Raw genomic sequence first — 27,500 nt, 5'->3', positions numbered from 1 at the left:
ACAATGCTATCAAATTTTTCGACATACGCCCTACGGGGATTTTCCCGTTACTTTTCCCCTTTTTTCTTTATTTCTTCTTCTTCTTCTTCTTCTTCTTCTTCTTCTTCTTCTTCTTCTTCTTCTTCTTCTTCTTCCTAATATAAAGAAAAAAAATTTGCCGAATGCACGACTCGTGTCTTTTTCTCTTCTTCCTCCTGATCTTCCTTTTCTTCTTTTACATTTTCTTCCACTTTTTCTTCCTTTTCTTCTTCTTCTTTTTCTCACTTTATACTTTCTTCCCTTTTCTTTCCTCTCTCTCTCTCTTTCTCTCTCTCCTTTTCTAAGTTTCCTAACACTATCCTACCCCCTAGGTGATATTCTACCCTCTCTAATACTCACCTTCTTTACCCTCGTTTTTATACTTTCGTTGTTTTCCCCACTGACAAGTCTCATAATTCTGTTCTTTCACATGTTTCTCTCCTCTTACCCTCTTTCTTTCTCTCTCTCTCTCTCTCTCTCTCTCTCTCTCTCTCTCTGTCTCTTTCTCTCTAATACCCACAGGCTTCGAAATACTTCGAAACAGATATACACGCGCACGCGCATATATACACACGTATATACATCTATAAATACACATGCGTGTCGTCAAAAATACACACATGTATACGTAGAAATGGGAAATACGTGTAAAAAGAGAGGAGAGAGAGAGAGAGAGAGAGATAGAGAGAGAAAGAAAAGAAAGAATAGACGCGAAGAGACTATCACCCATATGTTGCCTATCCATGTCTACTATACTTTTCTACTTTACTAACACTATTCCCTTATATAGGGGGTGTCGAAAAGATGAACGATTGTTCGACTCCAGGCTATTGCTTGAGGGTACGAAGAAGAGTACGTTTAACAACCTCACAACGAAAAAGGAGAAAAGGTCGTCTTATTCCAAATGTGTTCTACGTTACAAGCTCAGATGGTTGTCAGAAAACATTGATTTTCCTTGATCCAATGATTCAACGTCTACTTTTCTCTCTCTCTCTCTCTCTCTCTCTCTCTCTCTCTCTCTCTCTCTCTCTCTCTCTCTCATATATATATGTATATATATATCTTCATCTATCTTTATCTCACTTTCATTTGACCGTAAATACATAGATGAAAATTCTAAGATCAGATATTATCATTTTCGATCGATCTTATTATACGTTATTATATATTTTTAATCGAACGAAAAATAAAAATTTGTATATTTTTTTAAAGAAGCGAAAAATGAAAGAGAAGAAAAAAAAAGAAAAGATAGAAAAAATCTCAAAGATATATTTTCATCGTTCTCGAACAATAATTCATTCCGAAAGATTAATAAATAAACATTTTCTTTCATAATGTACATACCTTTAACGGTAATTTTTTAAATTGAATCAACTATAATGTAAATTCTTATAAAGGAATCTCAATTAAACTCGTTAAAGAAAAGAATATCTTAATCTTAACTTTAGATGACTTTCTCTCTCTCTCTCTCTCTCTCTCTCTCTCTCTTTCTCTCTCTCTCTGTTCTTTTTTTTGTTTCTTTTTTCTTTTCTTTTATTATTTTTAATCTTTTTCTCTCTACCAATGAATATAAACGACGGCTAAATGTCATTGCACTTTTTAACGTAATTTAAACGCGATTACTTAGAATAAAAAGCTCTACGCACACATACACATACACATGCACACGCGCAAGCACACACAAACTTACACACACACACACACATATATATAAATATATACGAACAACATATTACGCATTACGAACGTTCTTTCGTTGATGAAGAAAGATAAGCAAAGAAACAAAGTAAATAATTAATATTTTTGAGAAATAAATAGATTTTTTTAAGACCGAACGTTTGTTTTTTTCTTTTTATTTTTTTTTTATTTTTTTTATTTTTTTTTTTTTTTTGTTTCTTTTTTTTTTTTTTTATAAGTAAAACGATTAAGATTCGAACGAAGAAGTTAAAGAAAAATAAATAAAAATGAATAAAAATAAAAATAAAAATAAAAACAAAAAAAATTTTCTTCCCCGATGAAACGAAAACTTTTTTCCAATTTTTGCATTTCATCGTGAAGTTTTTATTTTCGCTCGATCGAATCCGAGAATACACGTACACGTACTCTGAGTACGTACGTTTTATACAATACATACCTACGTACTTACCTATACATATGTGCATAGATCGCTTTTCATCGACGACGGACAGAAAACGGTGCAGTTTAATTTTCCGACGCGAAACATTGTTGCCCAGAGCGAAAACATGTCGCAAGAGAACGTATTGACATTCTTTTTTCTCTCCTTCGTTTAATTACATAAATTTATCGTAGTAGCTAGGTAGTAAATATATACATATATATATATATATATATATATATATATATATATATATATATATATATATACATAGATTGAGCAGAGAAAATTTTTTTAATATCCGATTAAAAAGTCAAACGTGTCCGATGGGTGTATACTTGAATGAGTAGAAAAAAAGAAAAAGAAAAAAAAAAAAACAGAAGAAAAAAAACAAAACAGAGAAAGAAAGAAAATTTTCTGTTCCTCTCGAATTTGACTACATTTTCAGCGTGTTTCTCTTTTTTGTTCGTGTATTTTTTTTTTCTTTTTTTTTTTTTTTTTTTTTTTTTTTTATTTTACTTCTTTTTACACACATAATAACACGTACTTGTTTTTAATCGTTCATTTTGCTTTGTCCTAATTATTCGATTATCACACATTAGTAAACAGCGAATTTAATATATTATGACATTATAAACCTCCCCCCCCCCCTTCCCTCCCCTCTCATACTCCCTCTACTACGAGATTCAACATGTAACATCATTATTATATCAAATAAATTTGAAATCGAATGTATATCAATAAATTTAAATTATATTAATATTAAAACGATAGTACTCAGAAAGACTCGCTTATGATTATTATTCTACGATATGTTTGTACACATACACATACATCTGCGGTTTTATTGTGGCGTTCTTTATCATTAATATCGTTATCATTATTATTATTATTATTATTATTATTATTATTATTTTATTATCATTATTATTATTATCATTATCATTATCATTATTATTATTATTATTATTATTATTATTATTATTATTATTATTATTATTATTATTATTATTATTATTATTATTATTATTATTATTAAATCGCAATGACCGCTCATATATTATTCAATTGTGTACTTTATGATGAGACACGTTCGGATTATCCAAGGAAAGATTAAAAATATGACTGAAGGATGAATGGAAAAAGAAAAAAAAAAAAAGAAAAAATAAACGAACGAATAAAGGGACAAAAAAATAATAGGATTTGCCTAAGCGTGCCAAGAATAATGAGTAAAAATGAGTATAAACTAACTCACGTACTTTTTATATTTTTCCTTTGTGTTTTCCTTTTTTCTTTCGCTTGCTTTCTTTCTTCCTTTTCTTATTTATTATTTTGTTTTTTTTTGATTTCTATTTGTTTTATTTGTACTTTTTTATTTTATTTTATTCTTTTTGCTTTTTTGTTTTTTTGTTTTTTTTTTTTTGTTTTTAATCTCGTCGAAGTCCTCGACGAGTTGGCCTCGAAGTAACGTCGAGCAAAATAATCCGCTTATAATTTTACGAAGTTTACTCCTCTCTTTCTCCCCCCCCTCTTTCTCTCTCTCTCTCTCTCTCTCTCTCTTTCTTTCTCCTTAGATCCTCAATGCGTTTTATCGTGCAACACGAACATCGTTAGACGGTTTTTCCGCAGGAAAAGTTTTCGATAAGGAGAGATACCTTTTTTTGCATTTGTTCATCGTGTCTCCTTCCAGCGATGGCAGAAGAAAGGCCGAAATTAAAGTAGAAAGAAAAAAAAGGAAAAAAGCAAAAAAAAAAAAAAAAAACAGAAAAAAAAACATTTACGCGTCTTCATTAGATCGAAAAATATATAATAATAATAATGATAATAATAATAATAATAATAATAATAACAATAACAAAATATAATAATTTTTCGCAGATATATTTTATTATTCATTAATTGTTTACAAATCGAAAAGTAAAAATTGTTATTTCCACGTATTCGCGAAGGAACGTGAATAATTAATTCGACGATCAAAATAAAAATCGTTTGTAGGAATGTTATTTGGCGTACTATAAACTCAAGCGAAGTACAGTAAATTTCGCGTTTGGAATTGTTGCATTAAAAAATTATCTAACAAATTGAACAACAAATGGCAGAGAGAGAGAGAGAGAGAGAGAGAGACAGACAGAGAGATGTTAAACAAGCTTGAACGGGATCTCTTTTTGACGTCGTCGACTGGATTAATTGGTCTCGATGCTTTACAAATATATTCCCCTTTTGGCATTTGAACTTCGAGCGTGAATTCATTAGCCCGATTAAAATGAGAAACGAGAAATCGACAGACTGTAATGAATATACGTGGTTAGTGAAAAAAAAAAAGTAAAAAAAAAGAAAAAAATAAAAAAAAAAAAAGAAAAAAAAAAGAACTTGGAACGAAGTCCGACGTTATTTAACGATCAATCTAGCTCGACCGGTTGGAAGGATGTTTCATGTTATTGTAAAATCTCTATCGGAATTAACAAATTCCATAAGAGTTGACCGCAACAGGTGTAGTACGGTTATTGTAAATTTATTAATATTGATATATCGATTGAAACTTTCGAGTTTTGTGGTTGTCGAGGGAATGAAGAAAAAAAAAGAAAAAGAAAAGAAAAAGAAAAAAAGAAAAAAAGAAAACAAAAGGGAAGAAGATGAAGATGAAGAAAGTAAAAAGTAGAACAACGTCAAACGTAAAAGCAAACGAACAAAATTGGAAATATTACTTAAATTATTTATCATTTATCTTTACATATCATTTACTTCATCATTTTCAAATATCGATCATGATAAGTCGCGTGAATAAATAAACGAGAACCATTGCCGTGATATTTTTGTAATAGGGATTAAAGATTTAAGAAGAAAAAATGTCTCCGAATATTATTAGAAATCTTATAAATTATTTACGTGTGTGTCTAACAAAAAAGAGAGAAAGAGAAAGAGAAAGAGAAAGAGAAAGAGAGAAAAAAATAAAAAAGGATCAACGATATATCAAAGAACGAGCGTTAATGTTCGTTTAATTAATGAGACAATTGTTGGAATATTTATGTAATATGGATTATAGATTTAAGAATAAAAAAGTGTGCGAACAATGACAAAAATCTTATAAATTATGTACGTATGTACGTGTGTGTCTAAAATAAAGATAGAGAGAGAGAGAGAGAGAGAGAGAGAGAGAGAAAGAGAGAGAGAGAGAAATAAACAAAGATTGACGATATATCGAAGTACGAGCGTTAATGTTCATTTTCATTATGACCATAATTTGATTCAGTATCATGACGTTCTAACGCCGTCAGCGTTCTCATTGTCATCGGTTTCTCTTCGAAAATCGAAAATAGTTCGTATCCTATACCCCTGCGCTCAGATGCACGTAATCGTGTTATATTCCGGTGAATCGCGGGAACGCGCATGTTTTTCGAATATCGATATTTACAAATTTTACAGGGGAAAAAAGGGAAAGAGAAAATGAACGACAACGAGGACAGGAAGGAAAAATAAAAAAAAAGAAAAAAAAGAAAAAAAGAAAAGAAAAAGCAAAGAAAGAAACAGGAAAAAGAAGAAAAAAAACAAGAGCAAGAGAAGAAAGGCAAATGTAAATATCTTGAAATCGTATTAATAAGAGAAAATAGGGACAAATAAGCGTTTACATTATTAAACAATATTTCCTTCCGTTCGTTTCGTTTTTTTTTTTGTTTTTATTCTCTCTCTCTCTCTCTCTCTCCCCCTCTTTTTCTGTTTTTTTTTTTGTTTTTTTTTCTTTTTATTAATTCGTCGAATACGAGTTTTATTTTAATCTTTTTTCATTCAAATTTTAACAAAATTTACACTTAATGATTTTATTATTATTATATATACATTATAAATTGGTATATGCATATACGTATATACATATGTATATATATATATATATATATATATATATATATATATATATATATGTCTCGATTATTATTGCAATTACGTGTTAATTCGTTTTAAAGTGGAGTAACGTTTAGCGAGTCTTTGAACGACTAGTGGTATGTATGTACGTATGTATATATATACATATATATATATATGTATATGTATATGTATCTCGAAAATCGTTACTCTGACAGCGAGCTTAATGAGCTATCCGTGAAAATATTTACGGAAAAGACGTCTCACATTCTCTCGACTAAAAGGTAACCAAGAAAGAGAAAGGTCTGACGATTTTGAAGGTAGAATTCACAAGTATTTAGGACTATAATGACGTCATGTTTTATTCGCATGAAGGATTTTACACTAAGGCCAAATTCTTCCTAAAATTTTGTCCATTTCGCTGGCGCTCTTTAATTTCTCTATCTACATATCTCACTCACTCTCTCTCTCTCTCTCTCTCTCTCTTTCTTTTTCTTTTTACACACACACACACACACACACACACACAAACATTCTCTTTAATTTAACAACTACTTTGACTTTCAGCAATGATTCCAATTTATTTCGCAAATTACATGTATATATAATACATGACTATCTTTCTCTCTTATGAATTAACATACCAATTTCGTAGTTTCTTTTACGGACGCATAGAAAAAAAAAAAAAAGAAAAAAATAAAAAAAAAGAAAAAAGAAAAAAAGAGGATGGATGAAAAGGAAGAAAGATGAAGAAAAAAAAAAAAAAGTAAAAGTAAAAAATAGAAAGAAAAAAGAAAATTGCAAAAAAAGCGTGGTGGTCGAATTTTTTTTTTCGCCCAACGTGAACGTTTTCGTTTTCCCGGGCATTTTTTTTAATAGGATCGTCGTACCGTCGAGGGATTAAGCTCTTTCGTAATTAATGGGGAAACGAGCGTAGTACGTGCTACATCTGCTTTGAGATGTCTCCGAAACGAACTAAAAAAGAGCTTATTTTCTACTCTGTTTAAGATGAAATCCATACAGTTCCCGTTTTTCGTGTTTGCATATAAACCAACAATTAATAATAAGAATAATAAATGCATCAGCTGATATCCAATCGATAAGAGATAATTCTCCTACTTTTTTTAAGTAACGAGGTATAAGATTATCTAATTTAAAATTGTTTTCTATTATTATGCGTTTAGAATGAAAAGATACAATTTATGAGATTTATGTGGATATTTGTTATCTGTGAAGAAAAAAAAAAAAAAAAAAAGAAAAAAGAAAGAGAAAAAAAAAAAAAAAAAAAAAAAAACATTGAAACATATAAAATGAAATCTTGTGTCTTCGAAAAGTCATCGTTTCTTGTTCCCTTTCTTTTGGTTCGTTTTTCGTAGAGACAAGATAAAAAGAAAAGAAAAGAAAAAAAAAAAGAAAAAGAAAAGAAAAAAAAAGAGAAAAAAGTGAAAGAAAAAAAAGATTCGTTCCTTTGGTCGTAGTAAATTAAAGATGAGAACTTAGAAGGAGATAGAGTCGAGCAATATTCATTAATCTTAGAATTCGTGAGGATATCGGAATACCCACGGGATCCTTTGTTAAGTCGAAAAGGTGAAAGGCCGAGTCGAGGGAATATCCGTGATGACCCGCATGACTTCTAAGAACGGATTCAAGATATATCTATTCTCGAAACGAGAAGTTCCAACAATCTCACGATGAACTCCGGTCGGTCGGACTAACGCGTTTAAACCATAGTAACGTTCGTTTCTCATAAATCTTACGGAAGTGAATTATTTTCATCCTAGATTATCATCGCCAAATTGGAAAATATTTAATTAATTTTTCGTTTTAATCCTATTAAATACTTTATCGATTTATATAAAGAAAATTAAAGAATTGTATCGATAATATTTGTTTTTTTTATCCTCCTCGGAAAAAGTATCGTTTAAAATAATTGACACGGGTCGACAAATATGATATAATTTAATGAACTTACCGCCACGTAACCAGATTATTTTTCTTTTTTTTTTTTTTTTTCTTTTTTTTTTTTTTTTGTTCTACTTAGACATTATAAATCGATACTGTTACGATTAAGAAGGGATGGAGAAGGCTGGAGGAAATTGTCAACGTATTAAGTATCGTTGTTATAGTTTGCAATTTTATTTTAAAATGCAAAATGTCGATGAAACAAAAAGAAGGAGAATAGAAAAAAAAGAGAGAGAGAGAGAGAGAGAGAGAAAGAGCGCGTAATACTACGGACTTTTTATTAAATTAAATATCGTTTGTCAATATGTGTATGGAGAAATTCAGTGGATCGTCGCGATATAAAATTCGAAGAAAGAACGTGAAATAAAAGAAGATAGATGGCAATAGCGATGTTGATAAGTGTCTCATGTATATCCGGGAAAGAAAAGAAAAAGAAAAGAGGGTAACATTTCTTTCTCTTGGTATTGCATTACGAAGAAACTGTACATATGTCCATATGTGCGTCACGTTCCCATGTAGCCAGGCAAGTGGGTCTTGATGTATGCCTGCTTAGAAGTCCATCCATGGTATTGGAATCCAAGCTTCTTCGAGAGCCAATCGACTCTTGTCCTCATCCTTCGTTGGCCTCTTTGCCCAAGGCGATCTCCACAGCAGCCGCTACCATTTCCTTCGAAGCCTCTTGGGAAGCAAACAACCAAGCGCAGTTCAAATGGCTTGACTACAATGTTTACGAATTGGATCGTCCGAGATCGCAGAACGTACGAAAAAGATTTCTACTATGAGCTTTATTTCCTTTCAACTATGAAAAATTCACTTTTGTTGAAAAGGAAGGAGGGAATTTCTTTTTTTTTTTTTTTTTTTTTATCAACATTGAAATAAAAAGTGGAACAAAAAAGGAAGAAGGAAGAAGGGAAAGGACGTTGACGTACATTATACATAAACAAAGGATTTGTGATGAAAAAGGAATATCAAAAAAAAAAAAAAAAAAAAAGAAAGAAAAAGAGAGGACGTTTTCAAGATAGACAGAGAGAGAGAGAGAGAAAGAGAGAATGTTCCAAATGAACGAAATCTCGATTGGTTAAAAATCAATGGATAACCGGAAAAATCGAGGACATCTGAAAAACTCGAAACGCGTTAATTGGAAGTATTCGAGAGACGTAGAAATGATTTGACTATAAATATCGGCAAACTCACGGTTAACGTGACAGCAGCTACTCTGACTCTTCACTTTATTTGCTTTTTTTCTCTGTTTCTATTATCACGTGTAATACATAAATAACGGACACATGCGGATACAATTTTTTTTTTTTGCTTCTCTTTTTCCTCCTTTCTTCTCTTTTTCCTTTCTTTTTTTCTTTTTTTTCATTTTTTTTTTTTTTTTGTGATTGTTTAAATACACATAATCAAGGATAATCGATCGTTGATAAGGAATGACGCCCCTGTTTTAATAAGAATCGTTAGAAATTCGTAATTACATGTGAACGAAATTGAGAATTTTAATACAAGCGAACGTAGAAATCGAAGCCTCGATAATCTCTGCAACGTGATTGGTCGTGCTGAGTTAATGCAAACTTAATACGAAGTCAAATCAAATTCGACGTAGATACTCACCATGCTACGTTTGTAGCTTATACGTGATCCACATGTTTCTCTCTCATATACCTTGTCTATCTATTCACATATATATATATATGTGTATGTGTGTATGTGTATGTAGTTACATGGATACATATGTATACGTTAGATAGATAGGTATGTAGATATATAGACGTATATACAATACAATACGGACGTGTACTGCAAATGATCAGAATCGTAATCTCTCTGTTGAGATTCACGCTTGGCAGAGGTCATTTGATAATCAAAATCGCATTAGGAAAAGAAATATCCCATTGTGCAATATTTCTAGGATATATTCACTCTTGTTATCTCAAATACATAAAAAAAAATTGTAAACGTTATTGCGTGGATCCTAATGGAAAATACTGTTAGAAATTTTATTGTTTTCTTTTTATACAAGACATGTTATTCGCATTTATTAAAAATTTCATATTATATTTTATCGATTGAAAGAAGAAAAGAAAACAAATAGAAATTCATCGATCTCAAAAAAAAAAAAAAAAAAAAAAAAAAAAAATATATATATATATATATATATAGCGAAAATCGAGATTGACTTAGAAAAAGATATAAACGATTATACTTTATGAAAATATTTTCACATTTTATCTCGAATATATTGAAATTGTAGATAAACGTGAATGTGCAAATATTTTAATAATACTATACGAAATTCGACGTTTATCATTTTACAAAGATGATAGCAATTTTCTTAGTATTTTATTAGTTGAAGAAAAAAGAAAAACAAAAAAGTAGAAGAAGAAGAAGAAGAAGGGAAGAGAGTAGAGGATGGAAGGAAAGAAACAAAATTAAAAGAAATTTATCAATATTAAAAAAAAAAAAAAAAAAAAAAAAAAAAAAAAACGCACACAGATATATATATATATATATTTTTTTTTTTTTCTTTTATGATCAATTTGACTTAAATGAAATACGAGAAAGAACAAATTTTTCTACGAGAATATATATGCAAGCGATGATATTTGATATATCGTAATAATACGATGTGTTACGAGCAACAAGGGAAATGAAATTCGGAAATTTCACGTCCGATCAGGATTCTCGTACTATCTCTCGCATTTTTTTTCCCTTTTATTACAATAAGACTTGCGAGCTTGTTTTTTATCGTGCTTATGGTTACGTTTAGTAGTAATGGATGTTAGCTTGTGAAGAAGAGAAAAAAAAAATAAACAAATGAATAAATAGAAATAAAAAGGAAGAAAACAAAAGTGATTATGGAGAAAAATGGAAGAAAGGGAAAAAAAAAAGGGCGCACTCAATCACGTCTAATCGGATAAATGAAACGATAGGGAAGAGTACGAGGAGACGCGAGTTATGTTGTAACATCGTAAGTGCATACGTTACAAACGTGTTACGCTACAAATAGAAAACCGATGCAACAATTCTCTCTCTCTCTCTCTCTCTCTCTCTCTCTCTTTCTCTCTCTCATATATTCTCTTTCCTTTTCCTTTGATATTATACAATGTACATCGTGAAACAACATCGTACGTTACGTCTGATGAATTAAATACATAAATTCATAATATTGTCGTGATAATTGAAAAATAAGATTATAACTATTTACGTGAACACTGAAAATATGAAAATTGCGTGTCCGTTGTATGTGATATAACGAGGTAAAAGAAAATTGTAGGAAAAGAAACAAAAAAAAGAGAGAGAGAGAGAGAGAGAGAGAAAAAAACGAACAAAGGAAAAACGAGTAAACGTTAAATGGACGTGTTCGAGCTCGAAAATGAAACTCACGTTTGTCGAGAATTCGTATTATCGATGAATTAATTTTTAATGAAAAAAATTCCTGAGAGATCTACTGAGAGAGAGAGAGAGAGAGAGAGAGAGAGAGAGAGAGAAATAAAAAGTGAAAAAGAGAGAAGAATAGCGAAAACAAATTGCAATTAATTCACCGCGTGGTACAGTCTATTCTGCGAAAACATCGAACGTCGAATTAGAAATGGCAATACCTATAGTCGATTAAATGGACAGAGATGCCGTATCTGTAATAATACGTTCGACTGCGAGAGCGCGATAATAACGAGATTCGAATCGAGTTGGGATATCCGATGAACGATGGCTACGTAATAGAAGTACGAAAAACCGAATACGACGCAAATTCAAGCGGTCGTCGCGGTTTATGGCAATATGAGAACAAAATTTGAGGCTTATTGTCGATCTACAACGATACACATTGAAACGATCTCGATCGAGTATGTCGAATATATACGATCGACGACTAAATGATAGATTCTTTCTTTGTTACGTTTTTAATTTAAAAACATTCCATTTTGTTTACTTTTCTTTTTTTTTTTTTTTTTTCTTTTTTTTTTTCCTTTTTTGAGCGTATACATAGCTAATGTCAACCGTACGTAATCCATATGGATTATTTTATATTCTAAACTTTACGTAGTAAGAGAATTTGTCTTTCTAAATTTTCCGCGTTTCTCCAGGAGAATTGATTTTTCTTTAATCGTAAAAAAAAAAAAAAAAAAGAAAAAAGAAAAAAAGGAAAAAAGAAAATGAAAAAAAGGAAAAAGAAATTGCAATACTTTTACAAATTTCTCAATTAATGGAAAGTACCTCATTCTATTCGATTAAAGATTAGTTCCTTTTAATTAAGTAATACGACCTGCAGTACGATCTTTTGCTTTTTTTCTTTTCTCTTTTCTTTTTTTCTTTTCTTTTTCTTATCTTGCCTTCTTATCACGATCCAATGTCTCTCGATTAGTAATCGCGAGAGAAAGAATTCTTTTCTTTTCTTTTTTCTTTTTTTTTTCTTTTTTTTTCACAAGTCTTTTAGAAAATCAATAAAAATATAGATGAATGAAGATAGTGAGAGAAAAGCGGATAGAAGGAATATTTTTGATATGAAAATATTTTTATATATATATATATATATATATATATATATACATACGTTTACGTCGTAAATCAATTTATAGTAACTCGTAAAATAACTTGGAATATAACAATTTGATGAAACTATCCCATAGAGACAATTCTGTGACCTATCGAACTACTGAAAAATTGCTTTACTTTACAAGCTGTTATTTTGAAATTCCTCTGTCGTTTCGTTTTTATTCATCGTTTCGATTCTCCAATCCAATTTCAAACGCGTTGAATCATGCGATTTCATCGATATACTCTTGCACGACCGCATTTTTAATTCAGATTATACGTTCGCTATGATAACGAAAAGAAAAGAATATTTTTCCATCAACGAAAGAAATTTCCACGAAAAGAGAAAAGATCGTGTCGGACGTATATTGTTTCAAATTTTTGAAAATCTTTTTTAACATTCGCAAATTTATTTATTTTTGATAACATTATGTTAATAAACCGACAAAAGTAGAAGTATATTTCTATGGAAAAAAAAAAAAAAAAAGAAAAAAAAAGAGGTAACATATTCTCTCTTACTATTGAAAGGTCAGATCCTTAAATAAACCATTCTTTTTTGTGATTACGAAAAAGAAAAAAAAAGAGAGAGAGAGAGAGAGAGAGAGAGAGAGAGAGAAAACAAATCAAACTTTTTATTTTCTAACTTTTCGCATAAAAATTCTAAAAGTATAATAATTATAACTCGGGCCAACTTTAGTTCAGAATAAATGAATCCATTAGAAGATATAAAATCATCTAACGGACCTAATGATCGAGAAAATATATTTGTAATAATTACAATAATTATATCAATGTTTCGGGATCTTGATGACTTCTCTAGTCCCGAAATACCTAAAATATTTTCTTAAGCCATTAATCCTTTTAACCCTAATGCTCTTTGACCTTTCCAAAATCCTAAATCCATTGTCGTCTCGCATAACGTCGCTTGCCGCTCGTTAAATCTTCTAATGCTGAGAGAGAGAGAGAGAGAGAGAGAGAGAGAGAGAGAGACAGAGAGAGAGAGAGAGTATCTCAAAGTTGTCCTTCTCCTTTATAACCTTCACGAAAGAGATTAATAGCCATAGGTCATCAAGATACAAGGATAAAATAAAAAATAAGAAAAATATATAAATTAATAATCATTAACTAATTGTCTATGAATGAATTCATTAATTATTTATAAATGAAAACATTTCAAATGCTTTCATGATATATCTTCAGGATCATGTCCGATCAATTTCTGATAACTTCACTGGCTGATCATCAGATCAGTCGCTTGGCTCTTCTACTGTCTGATTACACACGCAGTATTACGCTCCTGTCAGCTGACGTTCTTCAAATTATTCCAGCTTGATTGCTTATGTCAAGTTGTTACGTATAAACGTGCTTTAATTATATTATAGCGATATATACGATATATCTTAATTAAAATGATCTATTATCGTAATAGATGATAATTCTCGGATTATTAACAATTAAATTTTTTACGATTAATAATTATTTTATCATATTTTATTTATCATTATAATCGTTAAATCTATTATACACCGTTAATAAGATCTAATCAATCGATTAATTTGAAATATATTTATTTCAATGATATTTTAATGAATTGTTTTAAAAAATCCCATACTTAGATATATATATATATATATATATATATATATATATATATATATGTATAAATCGAGTTAGGTATTTAAAACATGCCAATCAAGTAACTCCGTTATTTTATGATTTTATAAAAAATAAAAAAAAAAATACAAAAAAAAAGCTAAGGACAAAGTTACATTATTTAGATACACGTGAAGAATGTTTTTTTTTTTTTTTTTTCTAAACATTCTTTCTAAATACCTTGCGAACTAATCATTCCTCTACATTTTACGCTAATATATTTTTAATCAGAATATCACGTGATGAATTAATTCATGCAAAATGAAAAGTCGTAGGATTGAAAAAAAAAAAAAAAGAAAAGAAAAAGCAAAAGAAATGTCCTTGAGAAAACAAAGCTCTTTTTTACTTTTACTGTTTCATAAAACTAAAAATAACAGATTTATTAATCTCACCTGTTTTAAGTAGCTCACTTGGTATACATATATATATATATATATACATTAATGCTTAACATACACACAAACATATATATATATATACATATATATTTATGTATTTATGATACATAAATGAAGCTCGAAATATACAAATCCAACTATATACTACTTGTCACGTTTCACGGTTAACAGATTACATTGATAACACGTTCATTTTATGTCGGCGTACGTACGTATATTCACTCGTTAATGAGCGAACAAACCTCAACTTTGGCGCTCATTTAAATCCCCTGACAAGCTTTTGTTCGAAGGACAAACTGACAGAACTTTCTCTCTCTCTCTCTCTCTTTCTCTCTCTCTCTCTCTCTTGCCCTCCTGCTCTCTTTTACTCTTCTCTCAAGCAATAACCATCAGAATTATAATCGATTTTTATAACTTTCATATTCATGAAATATATTGGGAACTTTGTTAGAGAGAAATACGTTTCGAGAAATAAATGGATTTACTAATGTCCACTAGAATGATGGATAAGCGACGTATAACTAAAATGTAATGACATTCGCGCACGTTAAATTAAAGTATTAAAATAAAAATTATATTTTATTTCATTGTACATTTTATAATTGAAGATAATTAATTAATTAATTATATAAAAGCTTACATATTACTAAGCATATATTGAAGAGATAAATCTTATTTTTTCGAAATAAATTAATTCCGAGAATAAAATTACAAATATCTAGGTTATAAGTTATTCCGTAAGTATCATACAATGTATTTAATTAATTAAATACACTTATAGCTAATTTATTTTCAAAGAATTATTTGAATACTGCTCTTAGTTGTTCGAATGTAAAAATGGATAAAAAAAAGAATAAAAGAAAGAGAGAAAGAGAGAGAGAAAGAGAGAGAGAGAGAGAGAGAGAGACAGAAAGAGAAATTCCTTCATTTTCCGAAAATTAGATTTGATATTTCGTATGGGTTATTCAAGTATAAAACGAATTACGAAAATTAACATTCGGTTGACCGCGAATCATAAAATTTTATTGATCGTACTATCGCCAACTATATATATATTGATATGATTATATATATATATATATATGTATATAGGGTGGGATATTTAAATGGCAGCATATTTGAAATAAAAAGAAGAAAAAAAATTGCTCCGAATAAATCTATATTATTTTAATGAATATATGTAACATATCGAAGAAACATATTGCCCTGTTCAAAAAGAAATGAAGTAAAATCAAATAAAATCAAATCAAATGAAATCAAATCATATCAAATAAAAAAAAAAAAAAGAAAAAAAAAGGAAGAAAGAAATGAGAATATGGCTTAAAAAATTTTCCCGAAATATAATATTTAAATATATATCCATTTAAATGTCCACCCTGTATACAATCGACCAATGGTACACCTCGGTCTTCTGTATATGGGTCGTTGGTACAATTTCTTTCGTTTTCCTTCTCTCTCTCTCTCACTCTCTCTCTCTTCCTCTCCCTCTCTCTCTCTCTCTCTCTCTCTCTCTTGCTTTCTTTCTTTTTCTTCTGAAAATGGCGTCAGCGAAAGCTGTTTCTACGTAGAAGGAGATAAATAACCAACGGTTGGCAAGGTTGAGCGAACAGAGCTGACTACCCCCATCGTTTATTGTCAGTTGCGTTAGCTTTTTAAGGGAAAGCAGAGAAGGAGAATTATTTCAAAGCATATCTATCGGAAAACTAATATATATTCGTATCATGATCCAGGTTGAGCTTCGAGCTACGAATGCCTCTCCGTATACGTTCTACTTTATTATTACCTATGATTTCTATGGATCCCTGTCGTATTTCATTTCGCTCGCATTGATTTAACCGGCAACGGCACCCTTACTTGTGTAGCCGTTTCCTTCGAGAAAGAAGACGAATAAAAGACTTTTGTTTTCCGTGACCACATATCTCGTTTTTCTTTTTCTTCTTCTTCTTCTTCTTCTACTTCTTCTTCTTCTTCTTCTTCTTCTTCTTTTTCTTCTCCTGTCCCCATCCCCCTCTCTCCCCACCCTCATGATATATAGGTGTATACATTTATATACCATGTTGAGATATATTTTTCTCGAAGAAGAAGAAAAAAAAGAAAAAAGGAAAAAAAAAAGAAAAGAGACGTCTATGTGTGCGGGCCTGTAAAGAAATATCTAAGGTCGAATCAATAACATAAACAAATAAAAGAAAAAGAAAAGACGAAGAAGACGAAGGAAGACGAATGTAAAAGTCTTACCTTTTTACTTCGATAATATATTTTACGAAGTTTAACCTTCGGATCATTTTCAAAAGTAAAATTGCTAAAGTTCATATATGCACATGTACAATAATGCGCTAAAAATCATGAATCATAAAATATGAGCACCTATACGAGGTACGTAAAGGTGAATATGCTATGAGAATGAACGTGCACGTGAGAAAATTCCGAAGTAAGGAAAATCTCGTCGTACATAGTGTGTATATATATATATATATATGTATATATATGGATATATATATATATATATATATATATATATATATATATTTACTACGAAATCTGAAGTTCTACACAGAGTATATTATAAATTGTGAACCAAAAAGCAATTGCTGGTAGTGGTCGTTATGATTGGACGTTAACAAGTATATCTTCCAGACATGAATCTCAGTTTTATCTTTTATTATTTTATTACGTGAGAAAGTGAAACATGAAAAAAATTATTATTCTATTAAATATTTTATTTCTTTACACACACACAGACACACACACACACACACACATATATATAATTCTTAATATGTATCATATAAAAAATCCGAATCTTATAATAAACTTTAGGGTTAAAATTTCACTTTTTATTATATAAAAATTATTCAATTATTTTGTTAGAAATATTGCTATAGAAAAGAATAAAAAAAGTAGACAATATTTATTGAAGAAATCTATATATTTTTTGCCAAATAAAAAAAGAAAAAAAAAAAAGAAAAAACCAAGATCTCTTTGCGTTACGTTAAAAATTTCTTGGTAAGTTGATGTTGGTAATATAAAAAGAAAAAGAATCGATTATCGATTATGAAATAAGAAATAATTCATATTTAAATTTTAAAATATAAAAAAAAAATATATATATATATAAATATATACATATTTTTTATATTTTAAAATTTAAAAGAGAGAACAGAAAGGAAAAGAAATAGACACGTTAATACCCGGTCTCGTTCCTTTCGATTTCGAACTGTACAACTTTATTAATCCCATCAAATTTATATATATATATATATATATATATATATAAACATGCATATACGAAAATTAATTATGTTGCAAATATCATAATGAATAATTACGACGTAAGAGGAAAGTTTGTCCTTTTGTTAGCAGGTTACTGTTCGTCATAACACTCCTGTGATTTATAGATCGAAATGGTACATTTATTCTTTAACAATCTCCTATTTAAGTCATAGTGAAGTTTTGTTAAATACCTAAAATCGATCACGTCCATATGTACATATATATATACATCCACACACATATATCCATTCATATATATATATATATATATATATGTATATACGTATGTATTCATGTCTCTCGTGCTTCTGCACGATTCTCTGGAGTTGGAGGATTATGGTTTCGCATAAAGTTGCAGTATGCACTTGGAACAAACAGATACCAGACGTTTCTGAAACGTAAAATGAGAGATAAATAAATTGAAAGATATAGTAAAATAGAGAGAGAGATAGAGAGATAGAAATAAATAGAGAGATAGAGAGAGAGAGAGAGAGAATTACGTTTATAAACTACATAATAACAATTTATAAATAACCTTAAGTCGAGCCTTTTTGCACGGTTGAAATCTTATAAATCCTTTACTTAACTTTAATGATTCGCTTTTAATCTTATACTGTCCAACATGCTAAATGGATTATTTACAGGCGACTTCTTCGATCTCCGATGAAATTTCCCTTTTTACATATATGTATATATATATATATATATATATATATATATATATATATATATATATACATTATATTCATCTATATAACCAGAATACGGTCATCAATCTTAAAACTTAAAGATTTTACTGTTCGTAGAATAATCCAGAAAACATTCCTCTTCGTTGTTCGTTTCGATATATAAACGGACAAATCTTTAAATGTATTTAAATTTGCAAAGATTGTTACTCTTATTTCGTGGTAGAAAATCATTTCTCTTAGGAATAACGACAACGACAACGACAACGACAACGACAACGACAACGACGACGACGACGACGACGATGACAACAACGACGACAACAACGACTACACGCTTCACGACGCTTCCTAACCATTGAAAAGAAAAGAATGAGAAGAAAACTTTGTGAATTTAACTTTACGTAAAAAAGAAAACGACTTGACTTTTATTCACCTTGTTCTTCTTTCTTTTTTCTTCTTCTTCTTCTTCTTCTTCTTTTTCTTCTTCTTCTCCTTCTTCTTCTTTTTCTTCACATTTTTCCCTTCATCTTTTTATGTCCCTATCTTCATTCCTTCTTTCTTTCTTCTTATTTCTTTTTTATCTCTCGTTCTAACGAAGAAAAAACGGAAATATAATTGTTTAAGTACATTATCGTTTCGATTCGTCATTTAGCTAAAAAGAAAAATCTTTCTATAGAAATAATAATACAGAAGAAAAATTACGATAGCCAATTCTCGAAGGAGAATTTTTCTCGAAGATATAAATTGATTACTAATTCAAGTTATTCTTGTTTATCGAGAAAATAAAAAGTTTCGGGGAGGCAAAGTTTGGGGAGACAAAATCACCACTTATCACGTTTTCAACATAGCACGTTTCTGTTTATTTTCTTCGCTTTTAAAGTTTCGTATAGGTAGACCAATTAACGAAGTCCCAATGTTCTGGCGAATAGTGACGAATCGTTAAATATAAACTCTCTCGTGTAAAATAAAATAAACTTAAATAAACTTCAGGAGGAAGAGAGAAGAAGATGAAGAAGAGAAAGAGAGAGAGAGAGAGAGAGAGAGAGAGTGAAACGTAACAAGAAATAAACCTCTTTTTTTTTCGTTTCTTTCTCACGCAAATATTTATTCGCGTTAAATGACTTTTTTATATATACGTACATATATATATATATATATATTAGTATGGTAAAGAGAAAATCCTCCAATTTAACGATCCAACTCGTGTCGAGATTTTATCTTTTGTATCAATCCATTCAAAGGCTCTCTCACCGAATGATACTTACGTTTGCACGAACGATACAAAGAAAACTTGAAAGAGAAAAGAGAAAGAAAGAAAGAAAGAGAGAGAGAGAGAGAGAGAGAGAGAGAGAGAAAGAGGTAGAGATAGAGAGAGATAGAAAGATAGATAGAGAGAGAGAGAGAGAGAGAGAGAGAGAAGCGATAGGATTAGTTGGAAGCAGAACTTAAGAAGGGTAGCTTCACTGGAGTAATTCAATCACGCTAATGGCGGACACGCGGGGCGACTCCAAGCGAGTCAGTTAATCCGTTAACTGCCTTAATTGAGGCCGAACCCTCTAAGACGATTTGTGTATAAGTTCAACGTGCCTGCCAATCCCTCTCTACTTTTTCGCTTTCTTTCCACGTTTCTCCAGGACATAATTTGTCTCCATCCTGTCGCTTTACTGAACGTGCAACCGACGTCCTGTCGGTTTATTTCTCGAGAGTGGATACGATGGATCGACGAGATCCCAACATTGGTCCATTTTCTGGCCACGACTTTTGTCCAAGAGATTTCAAGGACAGACACTTACTCGTTAATATCCTACGTCGTCTTATTTAATATCAAGAAGAGATGAAGTAGTTTGAGGAATTATTTTTTCTTTCTTCTGTTATCTTCCCTTTTTTCTTCTTCTTTTCGTTCTTTTTTCTTTTTTGTTATTTTTTTTTTTTTCTTTTTTTGTCAAAAAATTTATATTCCATTGTATTTCGCTCGATCGTACTTCAAGAAGTTGCTGCGAGGTATTATTATTATTATTTTTTCGCTCTTTTTTTTCTCTTTTCTTTTTTTTTTTCTTTTTCTTTTTCTTAATACTTAATTCGTCAAAATCTGCCTGATTTGTTATCAAATTTGTTTAGTCAATTTATATATATATATATATATATATATATATATATATATATACGAATAAGAATAATATTATTTTGTGCTTGTTATGGCGTAGGATTAATTTTTGATAATACGTGAAAGAATCTGGAAATTGACAGATATTAATTGGCACGTGTATGTTGTAATGAAAAGAAAAAGAAAAAGAAAAAAAAAAAAGAAAGAAAGAAAGAAAGAAAGGAAAGAAAAGAAAAAATGAGAAAAGAAAAAGAAAAGAAAACATAAAAGCTTTCACGATCGATCTTTTTCGACATGGAAACTGTTTCTATAAAAAAATCACTTACAGAATAATAAAAAGGAAAACAAGCTACGACGGCTTTATCAATTTGTCCCTTTCAATATTTTCTCCTTTGACTTCGAACGAATTTATCGTTTCGTGATCCCATTATTAACGATCTAGATGCACGTCGACGTCATCCTACGTTAGGATATTAACATAAAATCAAGAGAAAAGGACGAGAGGTAACAGCTAATTTCCTTGCTTTTGCTACCAAAGGTAATACCCTTAACGTTTCCACTTTCAAACTGTTAACGTTTTGTCAGATAGAAGGTAGCTGGAACGTGGAATTATATGAAAAGGAAAAAAAAAGAAAAAAAAAGGAAAAAAAAGAAAGAAAAGAAAAAAGACAAGAAGAAAATAGAACAAAAAGGAAAATTTTGAGGACACAATTTTTTAATTGAAAAAAAAAAAAAAGATAAATAAATAATTAAATAAAAAGGAGAAAAAGAAATAAAAAAGGAACTATGAAGAGTGAAATTTCAAACTAGACCCGTGGAAGAACGAAGATAAAGAAGAAAAAAAAATTGTTAAGAAGGAATACACTTCGATGAGATATTTAATCGTTCGTTCATTGCATTAGAAAATCATTAGAGGTTTACAATTACGAGAGTGAAGAATGTTGATTCTTCTATGGGAAAATATTCGAAAAAAAAAAAAAGAAAAAAAAAGGAAAACAAAAAGAATAAGCTAACGAATGTATATTACGGCGAGTATAACGTGGGGTACTTTTGTTTTTTTTTTAACTTTTCTTTTTTCTTTTTTTTTTTCTTTTTTTTTTTTTTTTCTTACCTCGACTATATCTTTCACGATAAAAGAACTCTTTTCAGTTGGCTATAGTTTTGAAACTACTCAATCACTATCATCATTGCTTCTTGATTTCTTCCTTTAGGATTTTAAGGTTTATCTACTCGCTTTATTGAAACTATTCACTGTCTACTTCTTTTCACGTGATGCCTATAGTCTCTCGTTGTTCAATAGAAAAATAAAAAACAAAGAGCAAACATTTAAAAGAGAAAAAACTATTTTTTTCTTATCGTCAAAAATTATTTAACATTTGGGTTACATCCCATCTTCTTCTTCTTCTTCTTCTTCTTCTTCTTCTTCTTCTTCTTGTTTTTCTTCTTCTTTTTTTTTTATTTTTCTCTCATTTTTATTTGTAATTACTTTTTATTCGTACATTCGACCATGAAAAAGAAAGTTAAATCCATCAAAAAAATCTACATATCTATCTATCTATCTATCTATCTATCTATCTATCTATCTATCTATCTATCCATCTCTCTTCAATTTTCTAATTCGCTCTGTGTTACTTTCTACTTTATAATTATACACCCCATCAACCCGTTGTTTTCATACGTTTGTACGTCATCCGTATTGTCCGTTATTTCTAGTTAATTAATTACGTTTTCCATTGTTACCGTTGGAGTGCTATAATATGTGTGCTTATATTTATACACTCTTTGTATTTTGCTTTTCATTCACGCTAAATATAATTCTCTTATACGTGAAAATTCTTTCTCTCTCTCTCTCTCTCTCTCTCTCTCTCTCTCTCTTTTTCTCTCTTTCTTTCTAACTATAGGATTTATACCTTGTTAATTATACCGTTATAAAATTAAGATAAACATTTACTTTCATAACTTCATTTCCCATGACATGTCGCGCATAATTAATAAATTGATTATTTATTTATAATATACATATTATAAACTAAATAATATACACACCGTATATTATGATATAATCTATATTGCAATCTAAATTATATTAAAAGGAATAGGTTAGTTAGATTATTTTCTTACGTTTTTTCTTTTATCATTCATTAATGAACTCATTGAGCCATAATGTCAAACACCTTTGAAAAGGAGAAACGAGTAAAGGAGATCACTGTCGGCTTTTGATAATACTGCTGATGAAGTTGATTCTCCTAGTAAATCGAAAGTGAACTCTCAGAAAGAAACGTTTAACGCGTTTTGATAACTAATTGCAAGAGAGAGAGAGAGAGAGAGAGAGAGAGAGAGAGAGAGAAAACCCTAAAATTAAATTCGTCTAAATCTCAACGTTTATAATGTCCCTTTCTCGATAATCTATTGAACGATCTTCCGATCAATATACGTATTTTAATAGTTAATAGAATATTCAATGGATATTACGATAAATGTTATTAACTGTTTATATCGAATTTTTTTCTTTTTCTTTTTCTTTTTCTTTTTCTTTTTTTTTCTTTTTCTTCTTTTCCTTTTTTTCTTTCATAGATACATTCCAACTTTTTAATATACGAATTATATATTATTTACTATGAAGATGAAACTTTTATAACATTCATAAAATTCTTTTCACGGATAAAATATAATAGATACAGTCACTTGTATTAAAATTAATATCGATAAAATAAATTCATTTTTAAAATGATAATCAACGTATAATTTTGAAAAATTGTATGTTGAAAGTTGTGAATTGAAAAATGTTTTTTTTTTTTTTTTTTTTTAAATAATGAAAGAAATATAACGTTCGCATGACGACATCGTAATACATTCGTCGAGCGAGCGTATAATACGAATGTCAATGATAAACGTAACGTTTATTTTCGATAAACAATAAATCGAAACGTGAACATGGTTATTATGATGGCAATAATCAAAATATACACTCGCCTTAGAGGTTATTGGGCTATCCTGTTACTTAGATTTCCGTCGCTCCGGAAAACGCATATTCGCTGACCCGAATAGGAAAATCGTGAGGGATGAGAGAACCAAAAAAAAAAAAAGAAAAAGGAATATGAGTATAGAGGAGAGAGAGAGAGAGAGAGAGAGAGACGAAGAGAATAAAAGCAACGCCGGAAACAACGGCCGTGGTAAGCTGAGCACATAAATCTACACGATAGATGAGCCGGACATCGAAGAGAATGTTTTTGGTGACCCGAGCTTAAATGACTAGCCGAAGGTACGAGCGACGATGCGAACGATGAAAAAATCGTTTTTGGTGTCGTACAGCCCTATAAACCTAAAAAAAAGAAATTGTATGGACAGCATAAACGATAGTTTCGATGTTTCGACTTGGCTCGGCTTGGATATGTCCAGCCTATACGTCAACGCGAGATAAAAAGGGTATAACCCGGGTAAAGATTTATTATTCGTTAAGGTTCTACGAATTTTTGTATCTTCCACAATTCATTTCTTTCTTTTCCTTTTCTCCCTTCTTGTTCCTATTCTTTTTTTCTTCTTTTCTTTTTTTCTTTCTTTCTTTTTTTTTTCTTTTTTTCTTTTTTGTTCGTCCCTTTTTTCTTCTTCCATTTTATCTTCTTTGATCATCGAACGTATGTAAATCTATTTGATCAACTAAACTATGAATGTATGTATGTTATGTATGTATGTATGTATGTATGTATGTATGTATATATGTATACATATATGTATACGTAAGTACTATTTTACTATTACGTACATTCGAGTGTACATATGTACATATGTTCAGGAATGATAAGGGGTAAGTAAACAAGACTGTGTAAGAAGGTAAACGCTAGAGTTTCGGCTATAGAGAGAAGAGTACTTTAGTGAATATTCTCTCTTGGCTACCTATCCATTCGTTTCCCTATCGTCATTCTATAGTATTCTCATAGTTTAGTTTACCGATAATCCGTATCGATTCTAGTCAGAGAAAATGAAGATTTTATTAGAGCTTAAAATTTCGTCAATACTCTATAATGAAAATAATTTTCTAACAAATCTGTGTACGTATATATGTATATGTGTCTATGTGTGTGTGTGTGTGTGTGTGTGTATATAGTAACAGTAATTATTCATTAAAAATGATAGATATCGATTGATTAAATTGGTTCGATAGGACATACGTTTTAACGTATTGTTAATTAATCGAAATAATTCGTCATTCGATGATCATTCTAATAACGCCAAAGCTTCGAACGTTAATCTTCTAACATCTGTAAAAGCTAATCATTTTCGAAACCCATTGAATAATCAAAAGGATCGATAACACATCGTTTGACATCAATCAAATATAATTTTTCTCTTTTTGAATCGTATCTTTTGAAAATATTTTTCAGTCTTATTTTTCCATAAGATAATATCGATATAATATCGTCGTTAGAAAAATATGTCGGTGGGATAAACATCGCATGTTGGTATTTCATCGAGTTGTATTTCACTACATCAAGAAAATTCTCTCTCTCTCTCTCTCTCTCTCTCTCTCTCTCTTAGAAATTTTAAAAATCTTCGACTCTCCAAATTCTTCCAAACTCTTTCTATACACGTCACTTCTATTCCGAGTCTCAGCATTTCGGAAAATATTTATTCTCCTTCGCATACCGCAACTCGACTGGTCATATTTTATAAAATACATTTCATTCGTCTGCACCCCTCCCTCCTTCTCCCTCTTTCTCTCTCTCTCTCTCTCTTTTTCTCTCTCTTTCTCTCTCTCTTTCTTTCTCTCTCTCTCTCTCTCTCTCTCTCTCTTGCATTTTCCATTTCTATTCTGAACTCTATTTTTAATACTAGCGATTTCTTATACGATACGAAAGTATTCTTTCGTCGTCTTTCATCGTAGAATTTGCATTATAAAAATATTGAAATATTTAAGGAAATAATAATTCAATAGATAAGAACACAAAGGTATATGAATCATTTTATAAGATTTTTAAGAAATATTAAAAAGTATAATTCGTATGAAAATTTTTTCATTAATTTACTCGTCAATTATTTATTTCTCCTTCCTTTTTTGATCCATGGATCATACTTTTCATCGAATAAGAGCAAAGGAAATGAATCTCTATAATTTTCCTTTCTTCTTCCAACGAAATAAATTTCTCTAATTTAGCAGTAATTTTCAGATACTTATATATATATATATATATATATATAAATACTTACATATATATATATATATACATAGATATACCCAAGTACATTAATCAAAACTTTGGATTAATTTCGGTTACGTCAGAGACAGAAGATACTTTTTTTCTTTCTCTCTCCCTCTCTTTCTTTTCTTTTTACCTTTCTACAATGAAACCACGTGTTGTTTACTACCTTATCTAAGTAAATATAACTTTTGTTCGAATGAGAACAGTCGCTTTATTCGACGAATGGTTTAGAAACATATAGTACTATATAAAAGCGAGTACACGCCAGTAACCTTTCATTTTTCTTCTCGACGACAAATGTGCGGTCAGCCATACATATATATATATACATATATATATATATATATATATATATATATATATATGTACATACATATATACGTAGATATATACCAACATACATAGCTTCTCTCCCCAAACGGAAAAGTTCCGTTAATTAAAGTGCCTGTTTGCCTCAGAGCCATAAAATAAAGATGACAGTTTACTTGAGAGTGTATATGAAAATTGACAATAAAGAAAAGTAGTCGTAAAAATAATTATTATTCGGTTGACGTCAACGGAAAAATAAGATACCGATTGATCAGTCCCAATGAACAATTCCTTACCATAAAATATCTCTTTAAACAATATTCTAGCAAATATATATTATGTATGAAGATTCATTCATGATAAAATGTCTATAACACTTATCGATCAATTTTTTTTGGTTTCTATCGTATATAGCGTTGCGTATATACTCCAAAGATTCCTAATTCCATTGATAGAGAAGGAACATAATACATGGGTGCATATATAAATATATATATATATATATATATATATATATATATATATATATATACACATATATATACATAATGTAATTACATTTGCATACATATATATATATATATATCATACCTAGTCATATTCTATAAGCGAAGTATAGAAGCTAAGGATAATGATAGATAATTCTGTTTATTTCAGATAAACTCGAGATGGTCTCTCGGGCCGGAACTCTGCGACATATGGACGAGCAGCGACGTCCTTTGCTGTACGGCATCGATATTGCATCTGGTGGCTATCGCGGTCGACAGATATTGGGCCGTCACCGATCTCAATTATATACAGGTTAATTGATACGCTTGCGGTCGAGCGAGAGTGTGACGGAAGTTCTCGGGGAAGGAATTGCAGAATAATGCAATTAAATCGATTGCCATCCGTATCTTTCTCTTACATCCATATGCATATACAAGATTAGAGAGACTGGTACACATATGTACTATATCAATGTATTATACTACCTACGTACCTATGCATGTACGTACGTAGATACATATGTACATATATCTACCAACATGCATATGTATGTATGTAAATGTGAGTGTGTGTCTGTCTGTGTGTATGTGTGTGTGCATTTATGCATTAGATTAGAAGGACCAAGTATAGAAATAGATCGACAGAATCGATCCAATTAGATTGGTTTCATTTCACACGAACATTTCTTTTCTATTCCTCCAACTTTTTTGTTTCCTTTTTTTTTTTGTATCTTTCTCTCTTTCTCCGTCTATCTCTATTTCGTTCGTTCATTCTTCCTTTCGTTCTCACTCTTTTCTCCTCACAACGCCTCGTGCCATTCCCTCAGACTAATCGGATGAACCTTGAGAGCTCCTCGAAGTAGGTCCATAGCACGAGCGTACGATCGAAGGTTTTAAAAGCTTTCCT

The 27,500-nt window shown here is 30.1% G+C and overlaps 1 protein-coding gene across 7 annotated transcripts in view; it reads left to right on the top strand.

Annotated features, from left to right (window-relative positions):
• The window catches only part of LOC124950577 (5-hydroxytryptamine receptor 2A), a 119,388-nt gene that overhangs the window by 67,777 nt on the left and 24,111 nt on the right, over nt 1-27,500 (top strand). For all 7 annotated transcript variants that reach the window (XM_047497486.1, XM_047497491.1, XM_047497490.1 and 4 more), the window contains one exon: nt 26,763-26,906. In XM_047497486.1, the coding sequence (XP_047353442.1) occupies nt 26,763-26,906 (144 nt within the window). The remainder of the gene's footprint in view (nt 1-26,762; nt 26,907-27,500) is intronic.

The sequence above is a fragment of the Vespa velutina genome, chromosome 7 (genome assembly GCF_912470025.1).
Source record: "Vespa velutina chromosome 7, iVesVel2.1, whole genome shotgun sequence".
Lineage (NCBI taxonomy): Eukaryota > Metazoa > Arthropoda > Insecta > Hymenoptera > Vespidae > Vespa > Vespa velutina.
The sequence above is the reverse complement of the archived record's forward strand: the minus strand, read 5'-3'. Positions and strand labels throughout refer to the sequence as shown.